The sequence below is a fragment of the Dasypus novemcinctus genome, chromosome 26, assembly GCF_030445035.2.
Source record: "Dasypus novemcinctus isolate mDasNov1 chromosome 26, mDasNov1.1.hap2, whole genome shotgun sequence".
Taxonomy (NCBI): domain Eukaryota; kingdom Metazoa; phylum Chordata; class Mammalia; order Cingulata; family Dasypodidae; genus Dasypus; species Dasypus novemcinctus.
The window spans coordinates 38,803,834-38,824,519 of NC_080698.1; the positions used below are offsets into that span (position 1 = coordinate 38,803,834).

The 20,686-nt window shown below is 35.1% G+C and overlaps 1 protein-coding gene across 4 annotated transcripts in view; it reads left to right on the top strand.

The window, feature by feature from the left end:
* Positions 1–20,686, top strand: part of CNTN6 (contactin 6) — a 365,092-nt gene that overhangs the window by 309,016 nt on the left and 35,390 nt on the right. For all 4 annotated transcript variants that reach the window (XM_071211969.1, XM_071211970.1, XM_004449587.5 and 1 more), the window contains one exon: positions 7,660–7,787. In XM_071211969.1, the coding sequence (XP_071068070.1) occupies positions 7,660–7,787 (128 nt within the window). The remainder of the gene's footprint in view (positions 1–7,659; positions 7,788–20,686) is intronic.

A 20,686-nucleotide genomic window follows, 5' to 3' on the forward strand; every position in this document is an offset into this window, starting at 1 on the left:
CAAAATGCCCCATGTTACACCTGTTCTTCCCTCTCCCTCACCTCACTTCTGGTGGCCACTGCCTTTATATCAATGATAAAAGTTCTTCCATGGACAGAATAATAATAAGGAAGCAATCTGACTTTTATAATCATGATCTTAAAACCACTAAACCACTTGCCTCAAAAAACTTAGCTTTTTACAATCTATTTGAACAGCAAAGACTCATCTAAAAAGATAACTAAAAATCCAAGGCATGGTAATGATTCAAATGATGCAGTAGAGAAAGCACTGGCCCAGGATCAGAAGACCTGCATGCAGGCCTAGATTAAGAAGTAACTTACCTCTTTGCATCTCAGTTGACCAGTGCGGGGGGAAAAAAACCAGTATTTCAGAAGAGAGAGAGAGAATATATTATGTGGACTGTGGAGATGGGATAGGCATGGGGTAATGGTGAAAAAGAAAGCTGGAAATCTTAGCCTGAGTTCCCTTGGAACCAGAATTAAGTACCACTTCTCTGGGAGGTCCAAACTGAGGGCACCAAAAGTTAGGCAAGTAAAGACAGGAAGCAATGCAAATTGATATCTTCATGCTCCTCTTCACTTCAAGTGCAACTGCTTCACTTCAAGCCACAAAGACACACAGCTGAGAGTTTGGTCTCTCATCTCAGTCAGCCACACAGACTGTCTCCAAATAGGCAGTACTGAGAAGCTGCTTGGGAATAGTCTGTGGAAACAAAGAGGGGATTTATTGCTTGGCTGCCCCTTTGCTGGGGGGTGGTGGTGGTGGTGGTGGTTACATTATCTGGACCTTCTGACAGCCAAAGCCACCAAGAAAATGGGGGAAATGTATAAGATGTTTCTGAAACAGTGGGAATCAAACTAAGCTTAGGAAGATAGACGGAATTCAGATTAGCAGAGTGAAGGGCTAATATTGTGGGCACATTAGGGAAAGAGTCTCTGGAAGTTCTATAAATGGGTGTTAACTCTAAGAAATATTTTCAAATTATGAAAGTCCCTTTAGGAATTAGGTAACTCTTTCCCAAAAAGAATATGTGTGTTCTCTCCCAGGTGACAGGCAAAACAAAAGAGATGAATAAAATATTTGATCATTTTTTTCCATAATTTCCTCAACTTTCTGGCACATATTTTTCCTTATTTAGAATTTATTAAAGTTATAAGCGTATTTTGCTTTACTGAAGATAATCCACATCATTTATTACAGAGATGCTGGCATTATTTTCTGTGGCCCAGTCAGTAATTTCTCTCTCTTGAGATGGCACTTCATCTTTATCTCTTTTGATGTTTCTCATTTTTACTACTCTTGTGATGTTATAAGGCATGATGAATTGGATTTTCATTAATTTGTTGGTTAAATCTTTAAATTTGGCCTTGCCAGAGGTATGAGTTATTTTCCATGTATAATTGCCATTAGCATTATTTAAAGTTATTGACCTAAATCTTTACTTGAATTTAAATGAGCAAGCTTTTATATTTACTTGTTTGTGATCAGTTCAGTAATTTTTTGTAGCTTGTTAAAATAATTTTAAAAGATAGCTTAATAAATGATAGTGAGGTTAGACTAGATATGCTTTATGATAATCAGGTACAAAAACCATTAAAATTCAATATTAATATTTGATCTAAAATGGATCCCAGTGGGACATTTGACTTAAATCCTAAATTGTGAGGACTCAAATTTATACACATTTTTCTACTTTTTAATCTAACTCATTTTTATCCAATCTATTTTACATTTTCCAGATATCAGTAAAATTAGACAGTCAATTAAAATTTCATGGTCTACAGTATTATCTTTAGACAGAACTGGAAGCAATACTCCAGTTAATAATCTAACTATAAAAATAGCAGTATTGCTCTAGTTTCAGCAATAAGAAATTATAATTGCCCACTGTCCTAATTTCTCCTAATTTAAGAAATTTAGCAATTGCTAATTTTCTATGTCCTCAAACTGTATGATAGACTATGGTTTATATCAAACAAAAAGATGGGAATTTCCTCATTTTTTATTCATACTTTGGCATCTACATATTCAGATCTATTTGTTTATATGGAGTTAAGATTTAAATATGTATGAGATTAGATGCAGTGATAAAATAGATGTGAATGTTAATCTCTATTATATTTATAAATTTTAGAGTGCCACAGCAGGCAACCTAAGAAAGCAAGGGTAAAATATTTCCCATTAGTCTTTATTTGGTTTCTTAGAATGACACAAAAATTTGAAAATCATGTTCAGATAAAAGAGCCCAGCAAGTAAATTTGATGTGATACTCTAACTTCCCTGTTTTATTCACAATAGCTTTTCATGTAGAAGGGAAATCAAACAAATGCATATGACATCTATTACTTTTGTTTTCCCTTCATGCTACCTACCTTTCCCATTATTTAGAAGACTCAACTGTTGTATGTTCAACAGCTCTTTATAGTTTGCCTTCAACTTATCTGTTAACTTTGAAATGTTTATGTAAATTGGAGGATCATTTTTGTACGTGTTCTATTTTCAAAAGCCACTATACAATCTACCAATATTGTTTGACTGTAAGGCACAATTTATTATTCTACATTTCCACCTTTTTATGCCCGTAATGCAATTAGAGGAACCATGTGGCACATTACAAATACTGTAAATTTTTCTATCAGTTGCCTGTTCAAACTATATCTACACATGTAAATTTCTTTAAATTTTAATTTTCATAGGATACTTTAAGAGAAAATGCCTTAATTTGTCATCTAACCATCTAAATAGAACTCTAAGTTTTGGTGATTTGGGGAAAATATTCTATTCAGTTGTGTGAACAATTTGAATATTCCAATTAAATAGATATCCAAGAATAAAGCTGTAAATAAAGATTTCTAACTGTGAAATCATTGTAGTGGGATGGTTAAGGAAGAAGTATTCATACACAGTGGTTCAAGTGTCAGTACTTGGTGATCCCAAAACTAAGGACAGTTCAACGACTGATAACCATAGATTAAAGCCACAAAACTTTGTGCTGAAGTGGTTCAGACACAAGAGGTTTAAGACACTAAGGCCTGAGTAAGAACGACAGTGAAAATCAGAAAGAGTAGCTTGAGTCACATAGGAGAGCAAAGGCCAAGTAGTACTATCAGCAAAGAATAAGGAACACATTAATTGCTAACATTTAATTCTCATAACAACTCTATTATCATTCCCAAAATAGGAATAAGATCACTGTGGCTCTTAAAGATCATGTTGCCTAGTATGTAATGATAGGAAGTTAAGCAAATTCAAGGAACAGCTTAATGCTAGGGACAGTCTTACTGGCATTAGGCACTTTCAGTGCTTCAATATGAGTTCTTCAACTTAACAAATGTGCCACACCAATGAAGGATGTTAATGTGGGAAAAGCGTGGGAGGAAGAGGGGTAGGGCATGTGGGAGTCCTCCACATGTTTTATGTAATGTTTATGTAATCTAAAGCTTCTTTAAAAATAAAAAATAAAACTTTAAAAAAAAAGCTTGGCAGGTACTTTAGGCCCCTTTGTTCAGAATGGACAGTGGCAAAATATTACTTCCTTTCCTGTTGCTATTACTTTTCATGGAGTTCTTAGATGAGAAACTGGTTCACTCAACACTTACATTATTGACTGCTATGGAGGTATCAGGCATAGTGCTAAGTGCTTTAAAAAGTTTCTATCATTTAATCCTCAGGATTCTGTGACACAAATACAATTAAACCCCATGTTACAGATGAGAACGCTGAGCTCTTGGATTGTTCAGTAACTTGGCCCCAGGTCACACAAATATCAAATGTAGGAACTCAGATTCAGACACAGGCAGTTTGAATCCAAAGTCCACATTCTTACCCATTCTGCTAATAATATATTCACATATTCACATATATACATTTTTGATCTATTGTCTATAAACATTATTGCAACATTAAATCCTAGTATAATAGATATATGAATATATATTTTTACATGTAAACCAATTACATTCTTGCCTTCTGCTTCTTTTCCTATATTTTCTTTGTTAATTATTCATGCATATTTCCACATTTATAACCAGTAAGTTTTTTTGTTTTTAAACATAGCCAAACTTATCCATACTAGTGGCTGAGTTTTGTTTTTAAGTGCCAGAGAAGCTTATAGGGGATGAAAGTAGAATATTTTCAATTATTTTATTAATTTGCCCTTTTTTCAATTCTCCATTTACAATTTTAAAGTTTACTTTGGAATACTCCAAAAAAGGACAGAAAATAAGAAATTTTTATCTTTTTCTATGAATGTTACCCAAGCTACCCATTGAAATGTTCCAGGTGATTCTTATATGTGAATCCTGTCTTGTTTGAAAATGTCAAGTGCTTGGTACAATTTGATCTGAGTTGGGTGTTTGGGTGTTCTTTCTTTTATTTTGTAAATTATTTCTGCTAAGCCATATTTTGAAATGAGACAGAGCTGGAAGTTCTGTTTTCTTTAATATGTTTGTATAAATATTCTGCATAAAATCTGGGATAAGATTAGGTGGTTTGCTGCCGTCTGCATTGTCACAAGATTATGTTTCCCTGCTCTGTTTTTAACATTTCTTATTAATGAAAAGAAAAATATTAAATGAGAAATTAAAATATTCAAACTATTTATCCTATCATGAAATTTTAGTTACAGTAAATCTCTGTCTTTCTATATCTTAGGTTGCCAGAAATTTGTATCACCTATTTAGATGATAAATCAGTTTGTTGATTAGTTTGCTTATTTTTGTAAAACATGTGAAACTAATATTTCTTTTTAAATGAATGTTTACATATTGATATTAATAAAATAAAATTATTAAAATAAAATAAATAAAATTACCAAGAAATAAAAATATCTCTATAAAGTTTGATTGATATTGCATAGATTAATGCTTCTCAAATATTTTGTGCATACCAATCACTAGGTATTTTGGTAAAACACAGATTTTGATTCAGTTGGTTTAGAATGAAACCACAGTTTGAGGAACAAAGATATAAGCCATCTTCAGGGCATCTAATGATGATTCAACAGAAGTATCTTGGACATCATAATTAACATTCAGAATTATTTTACTGCTAGTAAGGTTAAGTGACAAATCTGGAAAGTGCATGAGTGCTACAGATAATCAAATATGACAAATCTGGAAAGTGCATGAGTGCTAGAGATAATCATATATAACTATTTTCTGACATTTATTAGCTGTTTAGTCTTTGGCAGATTTTAACTTTTTGTAGTATCTCAAAGGGTGTGTATTAGTTAGCCAAAGAGGTACTGATGCAAAACACCAGAAAAAAAGTTGGCTTTTATAAAGGGTATTATTTGGGGTAGAAGACTACAGTTACCAGATCATAAAGCGTAAGTTATTTCCCTCACCAAAGTCTGTTGCCACATGTTGGAACAAGATGGCTGCCAGTTTTCAGACTTCATTTTCCTCTTAAGCTCCATGGTACCAGCTTCTTCCAATTATCAGCTGTAGGCTGTCAGGCTCTCTAGGCTTTGTCTCTCTCCCTGGGGCTGGATTCTGTCCAGACTCAGGCTTGCTTCTCTCTACAATGTCAGCTGTAGACTATCAGGCAAATTGTTCATTTACCTTCCCGGGGCCTCTGCAGTGTCTACTGAGCTGTCTCTATTCCTCTGTGCTCTTCTCCTGTGTGTTTACTTCTCTAGCTCCAGCTCGGAACTCCCCCACAAAGGAGGCAGGGATGCAACATCTTACTGACATGGCCCAATCAAAGCCTTAATCATTATTTAATCAAGTAAAAGTGAAACCTCTGAATCCAATATACTCTGGAGGGCTGGACCAGTTTGCAAACATAATCCAATATCTATTTTTGGAATTCATAAACAATATCAAACTGCTACAGGGTATACGTACTTGAGAACTATTGATTAACTGGTGGGCATTTCAAAAGAAATAATCAATTTTAATGATTTTAATTTCAGTACAATTTTAAAAAAACATTACTGGATATGTACTATAAGCCTGAGAAGGGTAATGTACTTGCAATATCAGACCACTGTTTCTAAGAATAATCCCTTTCTAAAAGTTAAGTGAAAAATTATATGACATATAAACTTTGATATTGGTAGTTGGAAAGTTTGTTTGATGAACTTTAGATACCAGCAGAATCATTAGTTTTATAATTTGAAGTGCTTTATTTGCCACAATGCAATGTTCCTATTTTGCTGAAAATGCTTGGTTAATTTGAAATGCTAGAGGTAAATGATGCACCCCAATCCTTCTCATGGTGACTTCTCCTAGTTGAATCAGATAGAGAATTGTATTTGACTGGAAGTTCGCTACATACTCAAATACCTTTGTATGACTTTGTCAATAAGTTGTGATTCAGTTGTTATAGGATCTAGTCAACAAGGTATTCCAGAATTTAAATAAGATCTTGAATGACTGTTGGTGGGGAATACTCCAAAATACTCGCTTAAAAATAAAACTGATTGTCTTGACATATTCTAAACCCAGGCTGACATTCTCTGTGTTTCAAATTGGTAAATCATTTATATTATCTATATTCCATGTTATATAAATATTAGAAATAAGGACATTTTTGAAACGTAACAAATACTGTTTTGTTACTGCTCATGAATATCACATGTATGCCAAATGTTTATATTTCTTTCCTTTAAAGCCATTAATTTAAAAATTAGTTTGACATCACTTTTTTCAGTACCATCCTGACTCCCCACTAGTATTTGAATGCTATGTTTTTAAGAGCTTGCTAATTTAATTTGTAAGACAAAATATATGGGGCTAAAATTGGGCAAATACTTTCATTTTTCCATTTTTTAATGTCTTCTTATTAAAACATTTGATGGTGATTTTGTCAAGAAACTAGTCTTAGAGTTTTCTCTGGATAAAATAGCATTCTGATGTCTGTTTTGGACTATTTCCTAATTTTAGAGGAAAACTATAGACAGTGTGAAGATTTGCTTTAATTTCTCCATAGCTATTTTCTATTTTTACCAGCGAATTAACTTAGAAAATTGCACAGGACTTCTTATCCATCAAGCATTCAGACACGGAAGCATCAAGCATTCATTTGCTTTTTTGAAAAGTGCATTGGAGAGAAGCAGATGTGGCTCAACCAGTTGGGCCCCTGCCTACCACATGGGAGGTCCTGGAATCAGGTCCAGGTGCCTCCTAAAGAAGACGAGCAGATACCACATTAACCTGCCATGACAAGCAGATGTCGTAAGCCAGCAGACCCTGCAGCCCATGGGGAGTGCATATGGCTCAGGCCTCTGGACACTCACCTCCAATGTGAGAGGTCCTGGGTTCAGTTCCTGGTGCCTCCTGGAAAAGGCAAGCAAACAGTGAGCAGACAGATGAGAGAACCATTGGTGGTAGGGGAGGCATAAATACATTTTAAAAAATAATTAAATAAATACATATATTTTTTTTAAGTGCATTGAAATCCAAAATGATAAGTGCAAGTTATAGTGTGACAATTATCACTGCTCTGTCAGAAAAAAAAGCATACACCATTTATTCTAATCTGAAGGCTCAGAGTTGACTGATAATCAGGGACAAAAGAATTAATAAGAAAGGAATAATTTTTTAAAATTAGGATAGACCCATGATTTTAAGAATGTTTTAAAAAGAAAAGTGTTTGCGAATTACCAATATTAAGAGCCTTATTTCAATTAATTATATATTTTCTCTTCAGAGTGTTTCTCTTGGGGGATGGTAGTCTCAAGATATATAACGTTACCAGGTCAGACGCTGGATCATACACGTGCATGGCCACAAATCAGTTTGGCGTTGCAGAGAACACTGGAAGCCTGGTTGTAAAAGGTATTTCATTATTTTCATTTGTCCTTGATGACTATTGGAAATAGGTAGCATGAATGACCTCTATCTCAGTGTCACATCTGGATCATACTGTATATATGAAATATTGACATCACAATTTATTTAAGAGTTGCATTACCACACTCATTAATATTGTACACACTTTGCCCGTGGGATTATGACCATGGTCAATGTGAATGCTTTGGCATTTGAAAATCCTATCAATGCAGAGTTAAAACCTGCAGACAAAGTATTTGAATTTTTACAAATCCCTTTTTGTGGAGACCGAGGGACTGTTTCAATAAAACCACTGTTTCATATTGTTCTTGATTAAATTTCATTCAGAAACTGATTGTTTATGAAATTTTACATGTATATAAGGCTGCCAAGTACATTTATATACCATAATTCTAGGTATATAAATTAGTGAAATAAAGTCTCTTGCACATACTTTAATAAGCAGTTTATTTCAAAGAGAAATATAATGTCTATATGAATCATCATTATATTCTAATCATAGTAAACAGATAAACTCCTACAATTTGGGATGGTAAAACTACGTACTCTATTTTTAAGGCCTTTAAATAGTATCAATCCAAACATCCCTACATATATCACCAAGGGACATAATTAGTATTATAGGTGTCTATTCCCCATTTTTACTATTATATTTTATTGAATCTCAGCTCATAAAACTAGTGTGTTTACTGGAAGCCATGTCACCTCTATCATTTTCTTCCCTCCTAGGTTATAAAAATGACTGTCTTGATAAAGCAATCTGAGCAGCTAATTAAGCCCAAGTGTTTAAATCCAGCAATTGGTGCTTTTCCATCTTTTCAATAAAAAAATATATAAATTCAAGAAAAAGTAGTTAGCTACTACACTTCAACTATCCTTTAAAATGTCTCGAGGAAAATAAATACCCACTTATATCACTGGAAGATATTTCTACCAAGTTGAGGTCTCAAAGTATATTACATTATGCTAATAGTTGTCTGAAGAGCTTAGAGGAAATGTGAGTGATAAAACGATGTGTCAAAATCCAACCAGTGGGCTACATTTTGAACAACTATACTTCCTTAAGATTGTATTCTCATATTTTTAAGATAGAGATGGACTCGTTTCAAGATATGTACAATAGCTATATTTCATAATAGGGGTATTTCTTCATTAAAGCTTTGCCAATGTTCATATACTAGAAAATGTGTATGCATTATTTTTAAAGAAACAGCATGTTCATTTTAAAAGAGAAGAAATACATTGCATCATCCAAATTAAGTCAGTGTAGATAGTGCACACTCATTTTATTACAGCAGAAGATTCAACTACACTGAAGAATAAAATACATTGCAATTAAATTTTTCCTGTCTGTTGAAATCCAGGGGGAATTAAAATATGAAATATGAAAGTTAGAAATCATCAGCAGTGGGATGTTGTTTCCCAAAGAAAGTTTCTATAGAATACTGGTTTCTATGAGCTAGACCAATGGTTTTGCTGTTAAAAAGGAATGATGGGTATATTAGTCAGCCACAGAGGTGCTGATGCAAAATACCAGAACTCTGTTGGTTTTCATAAAGGGTATATATTTGGGGTAGGAGCTTACAGTTACCAGGCCATAAAGCATTAGTTACTTCCCTCACCAAAATCTGCTGCCACATGTTGGAGCAAGATGTCTGCCAACGTCTGCCAAGAGCTCGGGCTTCCTGCGTTCCTTTCTCCCTGGGGCTCCCTTTCTCTCTGGGCTCAGCTGCTCTACCTCTCCACAGGCTCGCTGTAGACTATCAAGCAAACGGCTCTGTCTCTTTCCCGGGGGCTTCTGCTGTGTCTAAGGAGTTGTCTCTATTCCTTTGTGTTCTTCTCATATATGTTCATTTCCTGGGCTCCAGCTCAAAACTCAATTCTGTCCTTTGCCATGTTTTTTTCTTTGTGAGTCTCTGCCCAACAGGGACAGGGATTCAACACCCTACTGACAAGGCCCAATCAAAGTCCTAATCATAATTTAATCAATTAAAGTGTTACCTCTGACAGAGCAGTTTACAAACATAATCCAATAACTATTTTTGGAATTCATGGACAATGCTAAACTGATATAATGGGGATTCTGCCCACCATACCCTACTTCACCCCTCGAGGCTAAGAAAATAGATTGAGGTGAATAAATAGTTTCTCCTCCTTGAACTGTGTTTAAACTTTTGTCATCATGATATTTACTGCCCAATAATAATTTTTGGGAGAAATATATTAATACATAATATATTACATGTATTACATACAAATACATAATAAATATTAACTGAGAAACTCAGAAGCAACTAGAATGTGCTTAGTTCTCAAAGTAGCAATTGTATATTTCCCATGCATAACATAGTCATGTTTTCTGCTAGAGAGGTTTCTTGTGTTGGAAATAAGGAGATCTGTGTTTTAGGATATTCCATAAAGAACGCCATAATCCCCCAGCACTCTGCCCTCACTACAAATAAAGGAATAATTAATCAAGAATGATCAGTTAAAAAAAAAATACCCTGACAGATTTTTTAAAAAACTGATCTCTTGTGTTCTTTCGTGGGGCTTTTGAAACACAATTATCCCACTCTACAATCCTGATCATCTTTACTTATTGTACTTTTTCTTTTTTTGGAGCACTTTTTGTCTTCTTACAAACTGTATCATTAATTTATTTATTATGTCTATGGTTTCTTGTTTAATTTTTCGTTTCTCTAGAATAGAAGCATCAAGAGACCAGGGATCTTTGTTTATTTTATTCAACTATGAACTACAAACCCTAGAATCATGACAGGAGCCCTATATGTATTTAATCAATATTTATTTATTGAATGAAAGGCTCTTCTCTTACCCCTTAGTTCACAGGGATAATTTTCTTCCTGACCTTTTTTTGCTCTAAAATCTGAAAGTTTTTAATCTTTCAGAGATTAATCTTCTTAAAATATGTTGCAGTAAAGTGCTCCAAAGGAAAACAAACAGGTTTGCAATGCTTTTACTTAGCTTGTTTAGGGTATGTAGTTGTATATTTCTAATAGAAATAGATATTCTCACTCTGCTAAGGAGGGCAAACACGAAACTACTGTTAAAGACTTCAAGGAGACAACTCACTGTTCTGGTATTTTGAACATAGTCCCTGAGAATGATGCACACATATAAACAAAAAGAGTATATGTTAATATAGCTGATATCAATATTTATGATTATCAACTTATTTTCCACTCATTTATATTCAATAAAGGGAGGGAATTTTGGTTGTTAATTTTAACCTTCATGAAATATCCTCATCCCATGTTAAAGGGATTTTGGGGGCCTTTTTCTTCTTTGCCATTGACAAGTGCCACTTTCTGCAATGTAAATAAAACCACATATACATAAGTATACACATATTTGAATAAATAAAATGACTACATATACATAAAATGTGTGTACACTATGAATAAAAGTATCTTTGGAAACTTTGCTTTTTTTTCAGTTGTAACCTATTATCTGTATTAAACTGTGTAATTGCCATGAAAATGTACTCCACAATAAGTCTATTAGCTAGTCCTGCTACCTAAACTTCTATCTTTAATTCCTTTTCACGTAGAAATGAAGGTATCATTTCCAAGGGAGTATTATTCTACAAGCAATAAATTTAAAGCTTTGGTCTGGGTTAGGGTTGTAATAGCATCCATTGATTCACCTATTTTCTTGACTATTTAGAGTGTAGCCCTTTGTTGTTAAGATGACTTAATGTGTGTGTGTGCATGTACGTGGGTTTTCTCATCTATAATGTTCATCTGATTGTCATTACAGAGTAGAATATAATTTTGTTACTCAAGCCAAAACCAGCATAAAATAACCTTAACAGTAATAGGATGGTAAGGAGCAAATGAGAAATTTCAGTAAAGTAAAGCTGATAAAACAATCATCTCTCATTGTATTTCCTTATCAGCCTCAGTCATGCAAGAAGGATTGCTGTTAGATAATATGTAAAAAAGATAATAGTTACAAGAGTAAGATATTTTTCAGCTTAGTTTTTAGCTGCTGTGGCTTATTGGTGTTAAGAGGATTCTGTAGTTATCGATGCTGGATGTCAGAAATTTCCATTTCACTAATGCAGTAGGAAAAGGCAATTTTCCATTCAGACATTGCTAGTACAATTAGCACCAGCCTTGCCATAGCCTCAGAAGATGCCCAGTGTAATTTGAGGACATGTTCCATAGGCAAAAACAGCAAATAGACAGGAAGTAGAGTTTAAGTGTTTTCATTTTGGAGGACTTAGATTAAAATTACACTGTGTACAAACACTAAGAGATATATGAAAATCACATAAAAGGGGAAATTATTTGATCTGGCATTTGGAAAATTATTAAAAAGCAGAGTAACAGCAGGCTATAAAAATGATCTTGTTTGCAGGCAACATTTGTTTTTGTTTCCCCACTGGAGAAGTTTTGGATGTTCAATTATAGGCCTCATTGCTTCAGCATTATTTTAAACTGAAATGTCGGAACTTGGAAAAGCATATCTAATGTGCAAATTAAGTTTATTGCTGCTCACTTAGTTGTTTATTCTTTGTGATAGAAGTCTTTATTATACCAGCATACAGAGTGGCCTATCCATTTTCTCCTGCAGAATGGGGGTGTTGTCTAATATGGGTCTACATTTACTAAAATAAATACTCAAGATAGATATATAATTGGAGGATTTGGGGCTTTAAAAGACAGTTTACAAGATTTGAGGTGTTGAGTTCAGCTTTCTCGAGAAACCCAGTTTTATTGAGTAAACCAGAAGTACTAATTCAGAGAAATGGCAAGACATATTGGACTATAGCCCTCATATTTTAAATTGTTAAAAGTACTGGAGAAGCCTCCCAGTACTGTTAACATCTCCTCCAAAACATGTAATTCCACACTCCAATATTCTACAAAGAATGATTTATAATATTTTAATAAAACAAGGATTTTGATTAGAAAACTTGATTGAACAATTTTCAAGGTGAAAAATATAAAGTGAGTTACTGTACTGGACAGAAATAAAATTTTCTTTCTATCTCCAGTCTCAAAAAGAATGCTAAGTGGATTCTAGAGACCTGAATACCACAATCTCTTCATATAAAAATGTGAAAACAAAAAACTCACCAATTGAAGCGAACCCATTAATATCAATTATGTTGGTCTTCATAACAATTGAGTTAGGTAAAAGAGCAGGAAATATCACTCAGATTAAATTTCCAAGTATGTTAAGGAATTGTATTTTATTTGTTTAGTAGTTTTATTGATTTTTGAAAAAATGTGTGGGGCAGCATGTTAAAGAGTTAAAAGCACAGTCTTTGGAATTAGACCTGTTAGCTCTATTGCTAGCTAGCATGAGCTCTGGAAGGGTTTTTGTTTTTTCCTACTGTTTTTGATATTAAAGTCTTTAGTATTTTCATCATAATTAATGACAAGTATTGAATTCATACTCTGTGCCAGGAACTGTGATAGGTGCTTTATGTATATCTCACTGAACATTCAGAAAATCACTTTGAAACAACATTATCTCCATCTTACACAAGGGGAGGCTGAGGCAAAGATTACTGACAGTTCTTGCCCAAAGTGCCTGTGTTAGTATGTGACAGAACTTGAAATTTTTAAAATATATTTTCCTTCTTTTCTAATTTCCAGTGCATTTATGTAACAATAAATGCATGAGACCATTTCACATGACATTACTTAAAGCCCAGAGGGTATGAAAATATAGTAATTTGCAGATATCAGTATACTCTCCCCTGAATATTTCAACATTGGTTCATTAAATTGAGTTCAGTATTTGTTTACACTTTTTAAAATGATATAAAATGTACATATCATGGAATGCATAAATTTTAAGTGTACATTTGCTGATTTTTGGCAACAGCACATATGAATCTAACCCAGACTGTACCAAGATATACAACATTACCATCACCCTAGTGCTGGGATGTTCCTTTGTGGCCATTCTTAATCAATCCCTGTCTCTACTCCACTCCTTGAAGCAACTACTAAGATTTTTTTCCACCATAGATTTCATGCAAATGCAATCTAAATTCAAATAAAATGTTATACAAATAAGGACTTCCTATTGTTTGTCTTCCTACACTCAAAATAAATACTAGCTGTACATCTCCTATTTTTATTAAAAATAAATAAAAATATAAAAGTTTAACCAGTAATACTTTTAATCTGTGCAGTAAAAATATCTTATAGGTCTGAACCTATAAGCAGTTATACCATTTATTTCACTTGACCTCTTAGTCTCTGTCTTCAGTTCCCCTCCCAAACTTGTACATACGTTACTTGTTTGCACTTGTGCGCCGAATATTTGGCTGACACGGAAAGTTCAGTAAACTTTCCTTGACTCCATTCTGATCTTAAAAAGAAATATCTAGCTTACTCTGTTCCTCAGGAATTCTATCTCTAAACTAGCATAGTGGGTACCTATGGTTTAGTTTACCTTTTTAGGAGTATTATATATAATTAAGAAGTAAAATACCCTCAAATGCAATCTAGGTTATCAGTCTGTGTATCTTGAATGTATAAGCATGCAGTTAGCAAAACCCAAAAGAAATGGAGGTAGAAAGGACAAAAGGGAAAGAATCATCAGATGGATAGAATTCAGCCTGATTCTCCCTTTTCAGCTTTTATTTTCTCAGTTTTAACCCCACTCCAGCACTACCTTAAATGTTCCAAAGAAAATACTCCCTTTTTATAACATCCTAAAGCCTGGCAAAATAAAATCTGTTAATTCCATCTCCTAAAAAAACTGCAGAGGCCTTTAAACCAATAATTTGCTACAAGCCAGCATAAAGTTATCAGTTTGAGAGCTGTCTGAGCGAATGTTATATATTTATGAGAAATATAAATATCAGGCCATAAATAGAGTCATTCCCTATTAAGTATTAACAGCTTTGAAACCGAGTGGTTGACATATCTAATTTGTTAAGGGTAATCTACAGTGCATGCTCTTTTTAAATAGATGCCAGACCCGTTTTGATTATTTGTTAACATAGAAGGTCTTTGTTTACAAGTGACATTATTACTTGCTAGGGAAATACTCGGCATAACTAACCTTGCATGATACTTTAGCATGTTTTCTCATTTTGACATCTCAACTTTGAGACAATTGCTTTCTCTAGATTGGTTCTTCATTTTACTCTGCGGTGCTTTGCAGTCTTTTGATATTTATTTAAAATAACTTAAATATTGAAGTGGAATATATTGACCATGATTATTTTGTGCATTGAAACCAAATTATTTTTTTCTACCTGTGATGGACTATAACAAATGCTGAATGTAGATTTTAATCTGTAAAAACACATGTCTGAACAGATAATCTTGCACTGCCTAAGAGGACATAAAACATTCTAGATTTAAGCAAGTATATGTATGAAGAGGTCAAGTATATTAAATAAAGTTTAATAACTCTTTCATTTCTGCTCTGCTAGAGGTGGGAAGTTAAGGATTCCATCACACAGATTTCCTTTTCTTATTAAATGATTTTATTCTGTCCAGGGTTTCTTAGCTTAGATTTTTCTGTGTTTGTTTTTCCACAGAGTTAGTAATTTTCTTGCTTTGTTTGTTTGCCTAGTTGTCTATGGCCTTAGCACTAATTCATGCCCCAATTCTATCCTAATAGTCTCCCTTCGGATCACCCTGCCCTTGCTTACTGGAGCCCTGTTGCATGAACACAGTGGATGTTTCTTGACACACTTACTCATCTTGAGAAAGAATTCAAGAAAGTGATGATTTGTTGTGGCATTTCACATTTGAAAATGTCTTTAGTCTTTGCTCACATTTGATTGACAGTGTATTTAGTAATAGAATTCTAGATTGGAAATCATCCTTTAGAAATTTGAAGATGTTATTCTTCTCTGAAATCTAAAACCATTTTGATCTGTTGTTTGTGACATCTTCGTTTCCCTCTACCCCACTCCCTTTCTCCCCTCTCCACCTCTCCATCCCCTTCCTCCATCTCCCCTCTCCACCTCTCTCTCTGGAAACCTGTGTTTCAGTGTTCCATTATTTCAGAATTACTCCTGTGCCTTGTCGTTTTCTTGGTGAATTCCTGCCCTCTAAAGGGATGGGAACTCAGCATCCTCCTGATGTGGCCCAATCAAAGCCTTAATCATAATTTAATCAAGTAAAAGTGAAACTCCCACAGGCCAGTTTACAAACTTAATTCAATATCTATTTTTGGAATTCATAATAATACCTAACTCCCTCTCAATTCCAAAAAGACATTGCAATAGTCATAAAGCCTTATTTCAGTAGCAATGCTAAGCACAAAATCATATCACAATCAGTTTATGAAAATAGTTTGTCTTGGCACAAAGTCCCATCTGGCTGTAGACCTCTGAAACTTACAAAACAATTTATCTGCTTCCATGTATAAGTGGGTAGACAAAGGATAAATATTTTCATTGTAATAAGGAGAAATTAAGAGAGAAACATGAGTCCTCTATAGTTCTGAAAACCTGCAAGGAACGCTTCACTAGGTTTCAAAGTCTGAAGGTCATTCTTAAGATGATCATTTCTTCTACCTATGGCCTTATGGGGACCCACCCTTCCACAAGCTTGCCCAGCAGCCATTTTCTTGATTTCATCTTCCTCAGGCATCTGGGTGGTCACCCAGTTCCAGAACTCACCCTCTAAGTACCTTGGAGTGATGGCCATACTTTCCCTGGCTCTGGGGTAAAATCCTAGCCCTGCTAGTATAGTGATGTGAAAACAACATTCTCTCTAACTCTGGCATACAGGCCCAACTCTCTCAGAGGAATGAGTTAATGACCTGGCCTTCTCTAATCCATGGGGGACAGGCCCACCCCTCTCAAACCTATGGGGTATCAACCTCAACTCCCTAATCCCCGGGAATGTCCTTTACCTTCTCCATACCATGGGGCGGCAAAACTCTCCCTGAACATCAGGGAGAAACATCTACCCTCTTCAACTACCAGGGCAAAGTCACCCTCTCTGCACACATGGGTGGGGTTCCTCTCCTGGCCCAAGGCAATGCTTAATTCGAGATCTCAGTTTCCCTGGTTTTCCTCTTGAAGTCATTTCCCCTTCAACCTCTTCCTTCCATGTTCCTTTTAGTCCAACTGACAGTAGTTTTGTTCATAAAGCTCTCTCAAAAAAAATTTGTTGGTTTAGCATGCAAGAAGCAGGGGTCCAAGCCATCAGAAAGTAAGACTTTCCACAAGTGTTTCCTAGATAACTGCATCTTCAATCCTGATTTACAAGTTCCAAGTTTAATTAAGTCCTCAAATGGGGCACTATCATCTAGAGACTTGATTTCCAGAGGTCTAGAATTTCTGGAATCAGTTTCTGGTTTCTTTGTGCCCAACAATGCAGATCTCAGCTTATTTCTCTCATCTAGCATTTTGCTATAAGCTTCAAGGAGAAGCTAAGCCGCATTCTCCAAGTTTACTTTGGAAAGTTCTTCAGCTAAATGTCCAGGCTCACCGTTTTCAAATTCTGTTTTCCATAAAACACTAGGAGTTAAATTTGCTAAGTTCTCTGCAACTTTAAAACACTGATCACCTTCCTCCAGTTTCCAGTAATAGTTTCATCATTTACTTCTAAGGCCTCATAAAAAGTCTTTTTAGAATCCATATTACTATCCACAGTCTCTTCAAAGCAATCTAGGCATTTTCCATCAAGCGTTTCACAATTCCTCCAAAAAATACCCCTTGTGTATTTATAAAAACCATTCTAGCATTTTGTTAATTGCAAAAGCACGGCCCCACTGTCCAGTACCAAATTATGTATTAGTCAGCCAAAGGGGTGCTGGTGCAAAATACCAGAAATCTGTTGGCTTTTATAAAGGGTATTTATTTTGAGTAGAAGCTTACAGTTACCAGGCCATAAAACCTAAGGTATTTCACTCACCAAAGTCTGTTGTCACGTGTTAGAGCAAGATGGCTGCTGCTGTTCAGCCTTCCTCTTCCTCTTAAGGCTTTGTGATCCCAGCTTCTTCCAATATCAGCCATAACCTTTCAGGATCTCTAGGCTTTGTCTTTCTCCCTGGGGCTCAATTCTCGTTGGGCTCAACTACTCTGAGAGAGCTACTCTGTTCTCTCTGGTAGTTTACTACTCTGGTAGTTTACTCCAACTCAAAACTCCAACTAACTCCTATGCCTTGTCATTTTCTGCTTGAGTCCTATTGTCTTTCTTATGTGGCACAATCAAAGCCTTAATCATAATTTAATCAGTTAAAAGTGAAACCTCCCACAGTTTACAAACACAATCCAATGTCTATTTTTGAATTCATAAATAATACCAAACTGCTATATATTCCATGGTATAAATCTATTTACAAGCTTTGTTCTGGGCATTTTGGAGAGCCTTGTCATTTTTCACACTCAAATTCCATAGTCCTAGAATATCTTCCTGAATAATTCATTAAAAAATACCCCAATTAATTTTTCTAGAACCGCTATTGCTTAGATGTTAAATCCCCTAGACTGGTACTCTCATTATCAATGTGTGGGTTTTCTCAATTTGACATCTGGACTTTGGGGCAAGTGCTTTCTCTAGATTTGTTCTTCATTTGTTTATTTTACTATTTGGTTCTTTGTAGTCATTTAATATTTATTTTAAATAATTTAAACACTGAAGTGGGAGCTAATTGCGAGTAAACTAAAATATATTGACCATGATTTCTCTGTCCATTGAAATTAAAGTATATAAATGCATATCCAAGCATATACATATATTATAGGGTATATGGTACTTTCTCTATATTTTATGTATGCAATTATTTTCTCTCCTAGTATTCATTTCATAGCATTTTGTTTTACTTTCTGGAAGATTTTCTCAACTTCATCTTCCAGACCTTCTGTTGGGCGTTCTTTTCCTGTTTCTTTTTCTAAGTGTCTCTTTTGTTTCCTCACACTTCCATTACATAATTTCTTCCCTCAATTGTGCTTACCAGCAGTTCAGCGATCCTATGTTTTATATGTTCAGGAGAATAGAGGTTGTCCTCATTATTCACAGATTCTGTATTTGTGAATTTGCCTATTTACTAAAATTTATTTGTAAACACCAAAATCAAAATGTGTGGCAATTTCTTAGTCATTCATGGGCATGTTCAGAGCAGTGAAAAATTTGAGCTGCCTGACGTTGCCAATGCTGTGAACTTTCCTAGCTGAGGTCAAACAAGAAAATGCTCTGCCTTCTTGTTTCAGCTCTCAAACTGCAAATATGCTTGTTTTAACATGTATTTAGGGTTATGTTTTTTGCATTTTGGTGCTTTTTTTGGTGATGTCCTTATTTAAAACAGCCCGCAAGCACAGTGCTGATGTATTGTCTAGTGTAACTTGTGGTGAAAATGTTTGTTATATAAGCTTCACTCAGACATGAGTTATAGTGCTGTTGACCAAGAGTTTAATGTTAATGAATCAACAATATGCATTAAATGAATAGTCTTTAAACAGAAAAGTGCCTAAATCAAGTGTATGTATTGATCAGCGGATAAAAATGTAACCAAAGTCTTGAAGGAGCAATGGTTTTCTCTGGGAGCAATGGTTCAGTATTTATTTACTAATTCAGTATTCATAGCTGCTTTAAAGAATATAAATACTGAGAATGATGAGAATCAACTGAAATCCATCAGTCTTCTGCCAAGATGGGGAAGAAACCTGAAACTCAAATAGCATTCTTTATAAACCCCAAAAGGTGATTTAAACTATAAATGAGAATTCCTGAGCTTTGTCTACTGCCAACAGAGGATTTAGCTTTTTGCTAAGTCAGTGTGGAGCAAGTTGCTCTATGATATGCCATGTAAATAAAGGCTCAGGTACAAGAGAGACTTTAAGCAATGACTGCTTTATTACTTACATATCACAAGAGGTCCAAAATAGCAGGGGAAGAGAACCCATCATGACTGAGACCCCAGGGAAGCCAATTGCTAAGGTCAGAGTTGGCAGCTCTGCACAGCCCATTTCATGTCAGACATAAGGGACACGTGCTGCCCAATTAGTTTGGTCTTTATACATGCCTGGGGGATAGGGCCTGACCAATTAGCAAAGAACATTCATCAAGCAACCCCTGTACCCTGTACAGCAGCTTTGACTGGTTAAGATTTATCATCTCCCCCTGTCCCCCCAGTTTCCTGTGGTCTCTTGTGAAATAGAACCATACTAAACACCTGCATAGAAACAAACAAAATGAAAACATACTGAACACCTGCACACAAACAAGCAAGAGGAGAAAAAAGGGGTGTAGGTGATGGCTGAGGGATGGTGGCTGGGTGTGTCCATGACTTCCCCAGCAGTCAGTTATAGCTCATTCAACTTCATTCCAGTTTTTCAAATTTTGTTTTTTCTCTTATCTCCTTCTATTGGTAGATTACGTCTCAAAAATATTTTGGCATAATTAAATAAATTTTAGAAAGGACTGAAAGTAAACACTATGTGACAGTTTAAAGTTAATTTATGAATCCCGAAAAGAAAAAATTTTATGTTTTTGAACAAATCCGTTCTTGTGAGTGTGAGACCCTTTTGATTAGACTATATCAGTGAGATGTGATTCAGGTTTAGTCTCTGTCTTCTTGCTGGGTCTGATAAAAATGAAGACACACAGACACACATACAGGAAAAGGGAGCTGCTATATTTGATCCTTCCATGTGAGAGAGATGACTGCAGGAAAACAGAGAAGCCCTAAGAGACTGAGCGAGGAGGCCTGAAAAGAGACAAACCCCATGCCTGCTTGCCCACAGCTGAACTCCGGGAGATGGTGAATCTTGTGCAGCCATCTTGCATTGCCAGGTGTTAGGACCCTGAGTGTGACGGTGCCTAAATTTGGACATGTTGCAGTCTTGGAACTGTAAACTTTCATCGTAAGTAAAATCCCCATGTTAAAGTTAACCCATTTCTGGGACTTTGCATCTGCAGCCCTTT